At 40.8% G+C, this 15,599-nt stretch overlaps 1 protein-coding gene across 1 annotated transcript; it reads left to right on the forward strand.

Moving 5' to 3' along the window:
- The first annotated feature begins 409 nt into the window (after positions 1–409).
- On the forward strand, positions 410–3,513 carry dusp11 (dual specificity phosphatase 11 (RNA/RNP complex 1-interacting)). The gene is made up of 9 exons (XM_054612840.1): positions 410–702; positions 1,064–1,139; positions 1,210–1,341; positions 1,415–1,538; positions 1,666–1,726; positions 1,803–1,849; positions 1,933–2,008; positions 2,094–2,225; positions 2,497–3,513. The coding sequence occupies exons 1-9, from the start codon at positions 677–679 to the stop codon at positions 3,140–3,142; spliced, it is 1,320 nt and encodes a 439-aa protein (XP_054468815.1). The 5' UTR covers positions 410–676; the 3' UTR covers positions 3,143–3,513.
- The last annotated feature ends 12,086 nt before the right edge of the window (positions 3,514–15,599 follow it).

The following is a 15,599-nucleotide window of genomic DNA, read 5'->3' on the forward strand; positions in this document are numbered from 1 at the left end:
TGTGTTCTGTCTATAACAGAACACATGTAGTATAGTATACAGTATACTACATGTATAGTACATGTACATACATGTAGTATACATGTAGTATACTGTATACATGTACATACATGTAGTATACTGTATACTATACTATACAGTATACTACATGTATAGTACATGTACATACATGTACTATACATGTAGTATACAGTATACTACATGTATAGTACATGTACATACATGTGTTCATACATGTAGTATACTGTATACTATAGTATACAGTATACTACATGTATAGTACATGTACATACATGTACTATACATGTAGTATACTGTATACTATAGTATACAGTATACTACATGTGTTCTGTCTATAACAGAGAAAGGCTGAAGGCGCTTTTTTTCCTGTCACGTGACTTCGCTCTGATACGTCATCCACACGCGACTCCGGTCGGCCAGCAACAGAAGTTTTTGTTCAAACTGCAGCTTGAAGATGGAGCCGCTCATTCAGAGATAGTGTTGATATATATTTATATATTTATATTTATATATATATATAAATATATCCACCGCAGGCAGTGAGCATAAGGTAGTATTTAAGGTAGTATTTAAGGTAGTATTTAAGGTAGTCAGGCTGTACCACGTGGTTACATTCATGTTTGTGTTTTTACTTTGAGACAGTTTGACTGAAGACATGTCCAGCAGAGGAGTCCCTCTCAGGTGAGTCTGAAGGATCATCTGCAGCAGTGAGGTTGTTCATGTGATCATAATACTACATAAACTTTCATAAGGAGCAGTAAGAGTACTAATACCACACTGTGAGTATTACACCTATCATCAGTAAAACGCTTTTCATGTTAACTCCTTTACATCCTGTTGGTTGGTTTAGTCCACATTAATGCATCATCATCCATAAGATTATCCTCTGAGAACCTCGTATCTGAGAACAAGGAGCCTTCCTCCTCCAGTTCATCCCAAAGATACTTTGAGAAACGAGCTTTTCTGGACAGGAAGTGGATGATAAACTGATAATGTGACGGTTGAACCTTTTTGTAGCAGTGATGTGGTTTCTCGTCTACAGATGGCTGGATTACTCGGCTGTTGGGAAAAGACTGGAGGGGACGCGCTTCATTGCCTTCAAGGTTCCTCTGAAACAGGTCAGGACTGGCAGAAGTCTGGTTTTATCTCCGTGATGAGCTGCTGCTGAACATCTGTGTGTTCTTTCAGTCTCTGAGCCGTCAGCTTCCTCGTTCCCATGTGTTCAGTCTGTGGGAGCTTCTGGACGCTTTGAACAAAGAGAAGCAGGAGCTCGGTCTGATCATCGACCTGACGTTCACCAAGCGCTACTACAGTCTTCAGGTACCTCACAGGTCCACATGTTCTTCTCCCTTCAGAGGGAAAGAACCTCTGACGTTCTGGTTTCTGTCTGCAGGACGTCCCAGAGTCTCTGCTGTTTGTGAAGATCTTCACAGCCGGTCACGAGGTTCCAAACGACGACGCCATCCTGAGCTTCAAACGGGCCGTACGGCGTTTTCTACGAGACAACGCAGAGAACGGTGAGGGAGGCTGCTGAAGGAACCAGTGGTTCCTCTGGGGATGGACCGGACATGTCCCGAGTAGGTTCCTCTGGGGATGGACTAGTAACTTATAATAGTAATTATCGTTTTGTCATTTTGGTTTCAGACAAGCTGATTGGAGTCCACTGTACCCACGGCCTGAACCGTACTGGATATCTGATCTGCAGGTGAGTCAGTCGAGACCAGTCAGTGGTAGTTTGAGCTGACTGTTTACTGAGTGTTACAGCTATGTGTAACCTGCAGGTACCTGATAGATGTGGATGGGATGGATCCTAAAGCAGCAGTAGACTGTGAGTACTGATGTTCTAGTCTCAGATTATTTTAATGTTTGGTCAATGAGAGAAAAGCTTCTTAAATGTTCTTTTGTTCTCAGTGTTTAACTCCTCTCGAGGACATGATGTAGAAAGACGGAACTATCTGGACGACCTACAGAGTGGACCGAAGAGGAGGTGATCCTCTTCAAAATACTGCTGTTCTTCTTTATACTTATGACGGTCTGCTCCAGTTTGACGTTAACGGATGTGTTTCCAACAGTAATGAGGGGATGGAGGAGGCGGAGCAGGAGCCAATGAGAGGTCTCGCTTCACAGCGGCCCAGGTTCACCCCGTCAGACTCCGACAGCAGAGAGGAGAGACGCTCACACCTCAAAGACTCTCGGAACCACAGGTAGGACGAGAACCAGGAAGGTATCGCATGACATCTGACGTCTTCACACCTATCTTTTAGCTGCTTATGCTTTAGCTGCTTATGCTTTTAGATGCTTGTTTAAGAAAGGAGATGCACTTATGACTTCTGGTGACTAGTAGTTCTCTTGAATACCTATGTTGAATACACTTATTGTAGGTCGCTTTGGATAAAAGCTTCTGCTACATGACTGTAATGTAATGTAATATCTCTGACGTCTCTGACATGTTTCTCTCTGCTCTTCGTCCACCAGCAGACCTTTCCCTCCACGAGGAACCAACCAGCGCTCACACCACCACCATCAACAGGACGGCCTCCTTCATAGTCCACCTAGAGGAGACCCTCTCCACCCTTATCAATGGATGCCCCCTCATGCTGACAGTCAGTGGAGAAGACCCCCCCGCTCAGAGGACAGCAGGTCCAGATATGCTCCTCCAGAGGACAGCAGGTCCAGATATGCTCCTCCAGAGGACAGCAGGTCCAGATATGCTCCTCCAGAGGACAGCAGGTCCAGATATGCTCCTCCAGAGGACAGCAGGTCCAGATATGCTCCTCCAGAGGACAGCAGGTCCAGATATGCTCCTCCAGAGGACAGCAGGTCCAGATATGCTCCTCCAGAGGACAGCAGGTTCAGATATGCTCCTCCAGAGGACAGCAGGTCCAGATATGCTCCTCCAGAGGACAGCAGGTTCAGATATGCTCCTCCAGAGGACAGCAGGTCCAGATATGCTCCTCCAGAGGACAGCAGGTCCAGATATGCTCCTCCAGAGGACAGCAGGTCCAGATATGCTCCTCCAGAGGACAGCAGGTCCAGATATGCTCCTCCAGAGGACAGAAGGAGAGGTCCTCCTCCTCTCCCTCGTTACTCTGCACGCTGGACTAAGGAGTCCATCGGTTGAGATGGACAACAGCAACTTGATTCAGATCAGAAGAGACGTCTTTGTGGGTTTATTGATAAATGATCGGCTCTGATTAGTCTTCAAGAGGTCGAGGTTCACATGTTTTAATCTCTGACCTGAAACAACTCTGACTCTACAGGTTTCCTTCCTCCTGCTTCAGCAGACTGATAGAAACTAAAGACATGAGGTTTGTCTGTTCGCTCTCTACGTCATTGGTCATACTTTCAATATTTTCCTCCAGTTATGAGTGCACAGGTTTATCACCTCTGTGAAGGCATGAATGACTGTTATTTTTGTTATCTTTTTATTAATTGATTAGTTGCTTGTTCTATAAAATGTCTTGTATATGAAAGGTATTAAAGTTTGAACAATAAAAGACTCAAATGTTTCCTTTTTTAATCCAGAAGGATGTTTTAGTGAAACAAGGAGAGCTTGACACAATATGATAAAATCACTATAATTCCCTGGTGATGGATTAATCAGTTAGTCGACTAACCGTTTACTTGATAACTGATTGTTTCAACAATAATTCATAAATATTCATCTATCACGAGACATGAAGACTCCTCTTTGCCCTTTGACCTGTTCGACCAACAATTAAGTGATTAATGGAGAATTTATAATTCATAATGTAAATAATTGTTGGTTGCCCCTTTAACTCATCCAGCCGATGGCTAACGTGAAGCGATCCCTCACTGACTTCCCAGAAACCGGCCTTTCGGACTGGTTTCTTCAGGTGAAATACCTGCAGAGTGAGATTACACTGAAGGAATCTGCTGCTTCACGGTGAAATTGAAAACACGTCAAGAATGTTTTAAAAGGCTCCACGTCAACCTGGAGGCAGATCCTGACTACAGCGCCACCATCAGGACCACTTTAATGAGTGTTTCATGTGTTGAGGCTGCAGAAATAAAGACATTCAATCAGGCTGAATTATTCTCTGGAAAGTTTAATATGTCTTTAATTCAGAATGTGGAACAGGAAGTAACTTCTCCAACCATTAAACAAATGATTTGTCTCATAGACTCCTGATCCTGGTTCAATCTGATGGTCTCATACACTCTGACTGGCTTCATGAAGCAGACTGATCCTGGTTCAGTTTGATGGTATAACTGATGTATAGATTTGTTCTGTTGACGGTGAGCTTTGAGTCTGTTTCTGCCGTAGAACGTCTTCATTCAGTTTATTTAAATGAGTTATTAGTTTCAGTAGTTAAGTAGAATCCTGTTGTCTCTGTTCTTCATGTTTGTCTCTCCAGACTGAAAGTTGTGTTCTTCATTCACAGCGTTGAGACTTTCTAAACAGATTATTTTTATTGCAGTCAAAACATGCAGCACAATAAACCAACTCCACCATACAATACATTCTTTCTTTATTATTCTTTTCACCTTTATAAAACATTTGATACAAAGAAATGAAGTTTCAGCTTCAATGGAATTTTTTTAATGAATCTCCAGAGAATCAAATTTAAATTTGAAAAGACGATGCAGTTCAGCAGACGAACACAGGGGGGAGCTGTTGTTCTGTGTTCATGCTTCGTCCTCCTCTGGGATCCAATAACAAACTTAAAGGTGAGAGACTTCAGACTGTCCCCAAGTCTCATCATTAAAGACAAACAAAGACTCAGAGAGTCACAGACTCAACTCAGAGTCACAGACTCAACTCAGAGTCACATAATCAACTCAGAATCAAAGAATCAACTCAGAATCAAAGAATCAACTCAGAATCAAAGAATCAACTCAGAGTCAAAGAAACAACTCAGAGTCAAAGAAACAGCTCAGAGAGTCAAAGAAACAACTCAGAGAGCCAAAGAATCAACTCAGAGTCAAAGAAACAACTCAGAGAGTCAAAGAAACAACTCAGAGAGTCAAAGAAACAACTCAGAGTGCCAAAGAATCAACTCAGAGTCAAAGAAACAACTCAGAGAGCCAAATAAACAACTCAGAGTCAAAGAAACAACTCAGAGTCAAAGAAACAACTCAGAGTCAAAGAAACAACTCAGAGTCAAAGAAACAACTCAGAGTCAAAGAAACAACTCAGAGTCAAAGAAACAACTCAGAGAGTCAAAGAAACAACTCAGAGTCAAAGAAACAACTCAGAGTCAAAGAAACAACTCAGAGTCAAAGAAACAACTTAGAGAGTCAAAGAATCAACTCAGAGTCAAAGAAACAACTCAGAGTCAAAGAAACAACTCAGAGTCAAAGAAACAACTCAGAGAGTCAAAGAAACAACAAAGAAACAACTCAGAGTCAAAGAAACAACTCAGAGAGTCAAAGAAACAACTCAGAATCAAAGAATCAACTCAGAGTCAAAGAAACAACTCAGAGTCAAAGAAACAACTCAGAGTCAAAGAAACAACTCAGAGAGTCAAAGAATCAATTTAGAGTCAATGAAACAACTCAGAGTCAAAGAAACAACTCAGAGAGTCAAAGAAACAACTCAGAGAGCCAAAGAATCAACTCAGAGTCAAAGAAACAACTCAGAGTCAAAGAAACAACTCAGAGTCAAAGAAACAACTCAGAGTCAAAGAAACAACTCAAAAAGAAACAACTCAGAATCAACTCAGAGTCAAAGAAACAACTCAGAGTCAAAGAAACAACTCAAAAAGAAACAACTCAGAGAGTCAAAGAAAAGAAACAACTCAGAGTCAAAGAAACAACTCAGAGAGTCAAAGAAACAACTCAGAGTCAAAGAAACAACTCAGAGAGTCAAAGAAACAACTCAGAGTCAAAGAAACAACTCAGAGAGTCAAAGAAACAACTCAGAGAGTCAAAGAAACAACTCAGAGTCAAAGAAACAACTCAGAGTCAAAGAAACAACTCAGAGTCAAAGAAACAACTCAGAGAGTCAAAGAAACAACTCAGAGTCAAAGAAACAACTCAGAGTCAAAGAAACAACTCAGAGAGTCAAAGAAACAACTCAGAGTCAAAGAAACAACTCAGAGAGTCAAAGAAACAACTCAGAGAGTCAAAGAAACAACTCAGAGTCAAAGAAACAACTCAGAGAGTCAAAGAAACAACTCAGAGTCAAAGAAACAACTCAGAGTCAAAGAAACAACTCAGAGTCAAAGAAACAACTCAGAGTCAAAGAAACAACTCAGAGAGTCAAAGAAACAACTCAGAGTCAAAGAAACAACTCAGAGAGTCAAAGAAACAACTCAGAGAGTCAAAGAAACAACTCAGAGTCAAAGAAAAGAAACAACTCAGAGTCAAAGAAACAACTCAGAGTCAAAGAAACAACTCAGAGTCAAAGAAACAACTCAGAGAGTCAAAGAAACAACTCAGAGTCAAAGAAACAACTCAGAGAAACAACTCAAAGAAACAACAACTCTCAGAGAGTCAAAGAAACAACTCAGAGTCAAAGAAACAACTCAGAGTCAAAGAAACAACTCAGAGTCAAAGAAACAACTCAGAGAGTCAAAGAAACAACTCAGAGTCAAAGAAACAACTCAGAGTCAAAGAAACAACTCAGTCAAAGAAACAACTCAGAGTCAAAGAAACAACTCAGAGAGTCAAAGAAACAACTCAGAGTCAAAGAAACAACTCAGAGTCAAAGAAACAACTCAGAGAGTCAAAGAAACAACTCAGAGAGTCAAAGAAACAACTCAGAAAGAAACAACTCAGAGAGTCAAAGAAACAACTCAGAGTCAAAGAAACAACTCAGAGTCAAAGAAACAACTCAGAGAAAGAACAACTCAGAGAGTCAAAGAAACAACTCAGAGTCAAAGAAACAACTCAGAGAGTCAAAGAAACAACTCAGAGTCAAAGAAACAACTCAGAGTCAAAGAAACAACTCAGAGTCAAAGAAACAACTCAGAGTCAAAGAAACAACTCAGAGTCAAAGAAACAACTCAGAGAGTCAAAGAATCAACTCAGAGTCAAAGAATCAACTCAGAGAGTCAAAGAAACAACTCAGAGTCAAAGAAACAACTCAGAGAGTCAAAGAATCAACTCAGAGTCAAAGAAACAACTCAAACAACTCAGAGTCAAAGAAACAACTCAGAGTCAAAGAAACAACTCAGAGTCAAAGAAACAACTCAGAGTCAAAGAAACAACTTAGAGAGTCAAAGAATCAACTTAGAGTATAAGAAACAACTCAGAGTCAAAGAAACAACTCAGAGAGTCAAAGAAACAACTCAGAGAAACAACTCAGAGTCAAAGAAACAACTCAGAGAGTCAAAGAAACAACGAGAGTCAAAGAATCAACTCAGTCAAAGAAACAACTCAGAGTCAAAGAAACAACTCAGAGTCAAAGAAACAACTCAAAGAAACAACTCAGAGTCAAAGAAACAACTCAGAGTCAAAGAAACAAAGAAAAGAAACAACTCAGAGTCAAAGAAAACTCAACTCAAAGAGTCAAAGAAACAACTCAGAGAGTCAAAGAAACAACTCAGAGTCAAAGAAACAACTCAGTCAAAGAATCAACTTAGAGAGTCAAAGAATCAACTTAGAGTATAAGAAACAACTCAGAGTCAAAGAAACAACTCAGAGAGTCAAAGAAACAACTCAGAGTCAAAGAAACAACTCAGTCAAAGAAACAACTCAGAGTCAAAGAAACAACTCAGAGTCAAAGAAACAACTCAGAGAGTCAAAGAAACAACTCAGAGTCAAAGAAACAACTCAGAATCAATTTAGAGTCAAAGAAACAACTCAGAGAGTCAAAGAAACAACTCAGAGAGTCAAAGAAACAACTCAGAGAGCCAAAGAATCAACTCAGAGTCAAAGAAACAACTCAGAGTCAAAGAAACAACTCAGAGTCAAAGAAACAACTCAGAGAGTCAAAGAAACAACTCAGAGTCAAAGAAACAACTCAGAGAGTCAAAGAAACAACTCAGAGAGTCAAAGAAACAACTCAGAGAGCCAAAGAATCAACTCAGAGTCAAAGAAACAACTCAGAGTCAAAGAAACAACTCAGAGTCAAAGAAACAACTCAGAGTCAAAGAAACAACTCAGAGAGTCAAAGAATCAATTTAGAGTCAATGAAACAACTCAGAGTCAAAGAAACAACTCAGAGAGTCAAAGAAACAACTCAGAGAGCCAAAGAATCAACTCAGAGTCAAAGAAACAACTCAGAGAGTCAAAGAAACAACTCAGAGTCAAAGAAACAACTCAGAGTCAAAGAAACAACTCAGAGTCAAAGAAACAACTCAGAGAGTCAAAGAAACAACTCAGAGTCAAAGAATCAACTCAGAGTCAAAGAAACAACTCAGAGTCAAAGAAACAACTCAGAGAGTCAAAGAAACAACTCAGAGTCAAAGAAACAACTCAGAGTCAAAGAAACAACTCAGAGAGTCAAAGAAACAACTCAGAGTCAAAGAAACAACTCAGAGAGTCAAAGAATCAACTCAGAGAGTCAACGAATCAACTCAGAGTCAAAGAATCAACTCAGAGAGTCAAATAATCAACTCAGAGTCAAAGAATCAACTCAGAGAGTCAAAGAATCAACTCAGAGTCAAAGAAACAGCTCAGAGAGTCAAAGAAACAACTCAGAGAGTCAAATAAACAACTCAGAGTCAAAGAAACAACTCAGAGTCAAAGAAACAACTTAGAGAGTCAAAGAATCAACTTAGAGAGTCAAAGAATCAACTTAGAGTATAAGAAACAACTCAGAGTCAAAGAAACAACTCAGAGTCAAAGAAACAACTCAGAGAGTCAAAGAAACAACTCAGAGAGTCAAAGAATCAACTCAGAGTCAAAGAAACAACTCAGTCAAAGAAACAACTCAGAGTCAAAGAAACAACTCAGAGTCAAAGAAACAACTCAGAGTCAAAGAAACAACTCAGTCAAAGAAACAACTCAGAGTCAAAGAAACAACTCAGAGTCAAATAAACAACTTAGAGAGTCAAAGAATCAACTTAGAGAGTCAAAGAATCAACTTAGAGTATATGAAACAACTCAGAGTCAAAGAAACAACTCAGAGTCAAAGAAACAACTCAGTCAAAGAAACAACTCAGAGTCAAAGAAACAACTCAGAGTCAAAGAATCAACTTAGAGAGTCAAAGAATCAACTTAGAGTATAAGAAACAACTCAGAGAGTCAAAGAAACAACTCAGAGAGTCAAAGAATCAATTTAGAGTCAATGAAACAACTCAGAGTCAAAGAAACAACTCAGAGAGTCAAAGAATCAACTCAGAGTCAAAGAAACAACTCAGAGTCAAAGATTCAACCTCTCTGGATATGAGACCAGAGAGGAGCCTTAAGATGTTGCTACACTGAAGAGGAACCGTCTCTACTGTCTGTGGATGAGAGACGTTGAAGAAGAGCCCGTTTTATTAAAGAGAACCTAGAATCATTAGGTTGAGTTCAATACATTTATTAAAGGACGATCATCAGTATTCAACTTAAAGACGGCGAAAAGAGACAAAGATGTTCCAGCTGAAGCATCCTGAGGTCTAGTTCACAACATACAGGTCAAACTCTAAAAACACTGGAAACTACAACTCCCATGATTCCATAGAACTACAGCCGCTATCATAGTTTATTATTTGAGTATTCTACCGATTGCGCCAACAATTAATCTGATAAAAAATACTTTATTTTATTAATACTCATCTGTCCACCTGTCTGTTCACCTGTCTGTCTACCTGTCTATTCACCTGTCTGTCTACCTGTCTATTCACCTGTCTGTATACCTGTCTATTCACCTGTCTGTCCACCTGTCTGTCTACCGACTATTCACCTGTCTGTATTCACCTGTCTGTATACCGACTATTCACCTGTCTGTATACCGACTATTCACCTGTCTGTCCACCTGTCTGTCTACCGACTATTCACCTGTCTGTCCACCTGTCTGTCCACCTGTCTGTCCATCTGTCTGTTCGTTGTTTGTTTGGTGTAGAAATCATAATCTTGTTTTGATTATTATATCTTATATTATCTTTCTGGATCTTTTCATTCATGAAGTTTCTTGAACTAATGAAGCATCGCGTTAGCTCCTCCACCCTTTCTAGTCCAGACTATATGTTGCATAACAAATGATTGATGTGGTGTTTACAGTCTCACCTTGGACTCCTTTCTTTAATATAGTATAACAATAAATGGATAAAAATCTATGAGAGAGTTCCTGACTGAAAAAAGTATTTGATGAAGCTGCAGATCCACTTCATCAACTTCAGGGAACTCCTCATTTCCTGTCCTTGTTTCCTTTCCTCATTTCCTCTCCTTGTTTCCTTTCCTCATTTCCTCTCCTTATTTCCTTTCCTCATTTCCTCTCCTTGTTTTCTTTTCTCATTTCCTCTCCTTGTTTTCTTTCCTCATTTCCTCTCCTTATTTCCTTTCCTCATTTCCTCTCCTTATTTCCTTTCCTCATTTCCTCTCCTTATTTCCTTTCCTCATTTCCTCTCCTTGTTTTCTTTTCTCATTTCCTCTCCTTGTTCCTTTCCTCATTTCCTCTCCTTGTTTCCTTTCCTCATTTCCTCTCCTTATTTCCTTTCCTCATTTCCTCTCCTTGTTTTCTTTCCTCATTTCCTCTCCTTGTTTCCTTTCCTCATTTCCTCTCCTTGTTTCCTTTCCTCATTTCCTCTCCTTATTTCCTTTCCTCATTTCCTCTCCTTGTTTTCTTTCCTCATTTCCTCTCCTTGTTTCCTTTCCTCATTTCCTCTCCTTGTTTCCTTTCCTCATTTCCTCTCCTTGTTTCCTTTCCTCATTTCCTCTCCTTATTTCCTTTCCTCATTTCCTCTCCTTGTTTCTTTCCTCATTTCCTCTCCTTATTTCCTTTCCTCATTTCCTCTCCTTGTTTCCTTTCCTCATTTCCTCTCCTTGTTTCCTTTCCTCATTTCCTCTCCTTGTTTCCTTTCCTCATTTCCTCTCCTTGTTTCCTTTCCTCATTTCCTCTCCTTGTTTTCTTTCCTCATTTCCTCTCCTTATTTCCTTTCCTCATTTCCTCTCCTTGTTTCTTTCCTCATTTCCTCTCCTTGTTCCTTTCCTCATTTCCTCTCCTTGTTTCTTTCCTCATTTCCTCTCCTTGTTTCTTTCCTCATTTCCTCTCCTTATTTCCTTTCCTCATTTCCTCTCCTCTTGTCTCTCCCCCCCAGGTGAATGAGACAATGATGTTCGTTGGCAGCTTTGTGGCGTCTTTGTCTCACAGTGACTGGTCCTCTGTGTGTGTGTGTGTGTGTGTGTGTGTGTGTGTGTGTGTGTGTGTGTGTGTGTGTGTGTGTGTGTGTGTGTGTGTGTGTGTGTGTGTGTGTGTGTGTGTGTGTGTGTGTGTGTGTCTGTGTGTGAGTGTGTGTGTGTGTGTGTGTGTGTGTGTGTGTGTGTGTGTGTGTGTGTGTGTGTGTGTGTGTGTGTGTGTGTGTGTGTGAGTGTGTGTGTGTGTGTGTGTGTGTGTGTGTGTGTGTGTGTGTGTGTGTGTGTGTGTGTGTGTGTGTGTGTGTGTGTGTGTGTGTGTCTGTGTGTGTGTGTGTGTGTGTGTGTGTGTGTGTCTGTGTGTGTGTGTGTGTGTGTGTGTGTGTGTGTGTGTGTGTGTGTGTGTGTGTGTGTGTGTGTGTGTGTGTGTGTGTGTGTGTGTGTGTGTGTGTGTGTGTGTGTGTGTGTGTGTGTGTGTGTGTGTGTGTGTGTGTGTGTGTGTGTGTGTGTGTGTGTGTGTGTGTGTGTGTGTGTGTGTGTGTGTGTGTGTGTGTGTGTGTGTGTGTGTGTGTGTGTGTGTGTGTGTGTGTGTGTGTGTGTGTGTTTCCTCTGAGCATTCATATTCATTTTACTCTAAAGAGGCCGAGGAGCCGTTAATTAGACTCAAACCAGAACCATCTCATCCATTCTGTATTTATGAATCACTCTTAATTATCTGTGGTATTATCATTTCTATGGAGCTGTGTGTGTGTGTGTGTGTGTGTGTGTGTGTGTGTGTGTGTGTGTGTGTGTGTGTGTGTGTGTGTGTGTCTCTAAAGGGTAGATAAACACACGCATCCTGAATAATTCATGAGCTGTCACAACGTATTCTCAACTACACAAATAATTGAAATAATGATGTTAAAATACTCACGCATGCTCACACACATTATCACGGGCTAGACACACACACACACACACACACACACACACACACACATACATGCACATGCACACACACACACATGCACACACACACACACACACATACATGCACATGCACACACACACATGCACACACACACACACACACACACATACATGCACATGAGCACTTACGATTTGGAGTTTTTTCACCATCCTTATTTCACTTTGAGATCATAACTAATTGATTTCATTATATATACGTATATATATAGACACATATATAGACACATATATATATACGTATATATATATATATATATACGTATATATATATACGTATATATATAGACACATATATATATATATACGTATATATATAGACACATATATATATATACGTATATATATAGACACATATATATATATACGTATATATATATATATATAGACACATATATATATATATATACGTATATATATAGACACATATATATATACGTATTGTGGCATCACAAGGGGCCAGGTAGTGGATGGGTGCTACATCACCTTTGGAGATCGGCAGCCACACCACAAAATGGCCGCCGATCTATAGCTCCCAGAATGCCTCATCCCCAAGGTGTGAGTGTTTAAGCCACCTGATTGAGGAAGGACTTAAGGGCTAAACAGAGAGGAGGAGAGAGAGGAAGAGAGCACATGGCTGGAAGGAGCGCTGAAAGCACATGTGGACTGGAGGACTAAAGGAGAGGACAGAACCCGACGAGGAGGAACTAAAGGAAGAAGGCCCGGTATGGATCTAAGTTGACTCTCGTTTCTAACGTATTCATTTAACAAACCCTTATCTCCACTTGGATACGCTTTTTGTTGTTTTGCACTTTTGTTCGGATAAAAGAGCTACCTAAGTTGTTAAATTATAAAGAATATTGACTACGTATACAGCAGCTCCTGCTCACCTGTGATTTTTCCTTTAAATTGTGTTTTTTTTTGTTACTTTCTGTTACTTTTTTTTTACTTATTTAATTTTACGTATTTTTGCACTATAGTGAAACTATATTTCCACGTGGTCTACCTGCACTTTTCTGCACTTTCCACCTCCGTGCCGGATAGCCCGCAGCCATGGCCCCTTTGTTTACAGGGGCCAGCTGTTACACTCCGGGACACGGCGCCGCTGCTGCCGGAGGAGAGACCCGAGGTTCCCCGTGAGCTGAGGAGGAGGAGACGGGGATGCCGTGCTGGGGCAGAACGTCGCGCCAGGAGGAGGCGTTTTAAACCCGTCCTCCCCTCCATCATCATGGGAAACGTAGAACAAGATGGACGAGCTCTCAGCACTGACTCGCCATCAGAAGGAATACCGGGAGTGTAGCGTCATGGTGTTCACGGAGACATGGCTCACGGAGATGACTCCGGACACCAACGCTACTGGACGGGTTCCGCATCATCCGGGCAGACAGGACAGCGGAGAGCGGTAAGAGGAAAGGAGGAGGTCTGGCAGTGTTTGTGAATGATAGATGGTGTAACTCTGGGCACATCACTGTTAAGGAGCAGACCTGTACAGAGGACATTGATAGCATATATATTTACCGACGAATTCTCGCATGTTATCATGATGGCTGCGTATATTCCCCCTCTGCTATGTGACGTCATACACTCGGCGACAAGCAGGCTGCTGACACAACATATACTTTAATCATACCTTCACCCAGTACATCACCTGCCCCACCAGAGACAACAGAACCCTGGACCTGCTGTATGCCATATATCCCTACCTCCGTATATACAACCTGGTTCCGGCCTGTGCATATATATAGACACATATATATATATACATAAACTTTTGTGTGGAGAACACCGTATATATATATATATCTATATATATACGTATATATATATATATATATATATATATATATATATATATATATATATATATATATATATACGTATATATATAGACACATATATATTTACGTATTGTGGCATCACAAGGGGCCAGGTAGTGGATGGGTGCTACATCACCTTTGGAGATCGGCAGCCACACCACAAAATGGCCGCCGATCTACAAACTGCAGCTCCCAGAATGCCTCACCACTCCCCAAGGTGTGAGTGTTTAAGCCACCTGATTGAGGAAGGACTTAAGGGCTGCAGGAAACAGAGAGGAGGAGAGAGAGGAAGAGAGCACATGGCTGGAAGGAGCGCTGAAAGCACATGTGGACTGGAGGACTGCCTAAAGGAGAGGACAGAACCCGACGAGGAGGAACTAAAGGAAGAAGGCCCGGTAGCCGGTGGAACCGAGGACACTCTAAGTTGACTCTCGTTTCTAACGTTATTCAGTTTAACAAACCCTTATCTCCACTTGGACGCTTTTTGTTGTTTTGCACTTTTGTTCGGATAAAAGAGCTACCTAAGTTGTTAAATTAGTAAAGAATAAAACTTCTGGGGACCTTTTGCCTGTTTTTTGTTCACTCCCTTGCACCACCCCACCCTAGCTGCACTTGTAACCTCTCGTGATGTTAGGGTTGGGTTATATATATATATATATATATATATACATATACATACATACATACAGCGGGTAAAATAAGTATTGAACACGTCACCATTTTTCTCAGTAAATATATTTCTAAAGGTTCTATTGACATGAAATGTTCACCAGATGTCGGTAACAACCCAAGTAATCCATACATACAAAGAAAACCAAACAAATAAGTTCAGAGATTAAGTTATGTGTAATAAAATGGAATGACACAGGGAAAAAGTATTGAACACGCTTACTGAAATGTATTTAATACTTCAGAGAGAGAGAGAGAGGTAGAGACAGACATACAGACAGACAAAGTCATAGTCAGTCAGAGTCATTGCTAGAGTCAGAGAGGAGGAAACGTATTGATGATTAAAGAGAAAACTCAAACTGTTGCAGCTCCTTCATGGCGGAGATCAAAGAGGCTCCGCCTCCACCTGAATGACATCAGACTGCTGCTGCTTCTCTACATTTAACACCTTTATTTAGATTGTTTCTTCCAACGTTATGGACGTGTGGTTCTAAGTCGGTGTGTTCAAGTGCAGTTTGTAAAATCAGTCAACACTGTGATCTTTAGCCTCAACGGGATAAACTACTCAGATAAGAACGGAAACCAGAACTCTTCATAAACCAAAATCTGTCTCCTGGTCTACTTGTCTTTGTCTGTCTGTCTCTCTGTCTCTCTCTCCACCTGTCTCTGTCTCTCTCTACCTGTCTGTCTGTCTGTCTGTCTGTCTCTCTGTCTCTCTCTGTCTGTCTGTCTCTGTCTCTCTCTCTCTCTACCCGTCTGTCTGTCTGTCTCTCTGCCTGTCTCTCTCTCTCTTAGTTGTCCAGTGTGTCTTTGTCGTCCTTTCTTTAATCTTCTGCAGACATTGAAGGTGAAACAAGGAGAAACTGTGACGTTTATATCTGTGGCCATACGTGTGTGTGTGTGTGTGTGTGTGTGTGTGTGTGTGTGTGTGTGTGTGTG

Source organism: Anoplopoma fimbria, chromosome 14 (assembly GCF_027596085.1).
Source record: "Anoplopoma fimbria isolate UVic2021 breed Golden Eagle Sablefish chromosome 14, Afim_UVic_2022, whole genome shotgun sequence".
NCBI lineage: Eukaryota > Metazoa > Chordata > Actinopteri > Perciformes > Anoplopomatidae > Anoplopoma > Anoplopoma fimbria.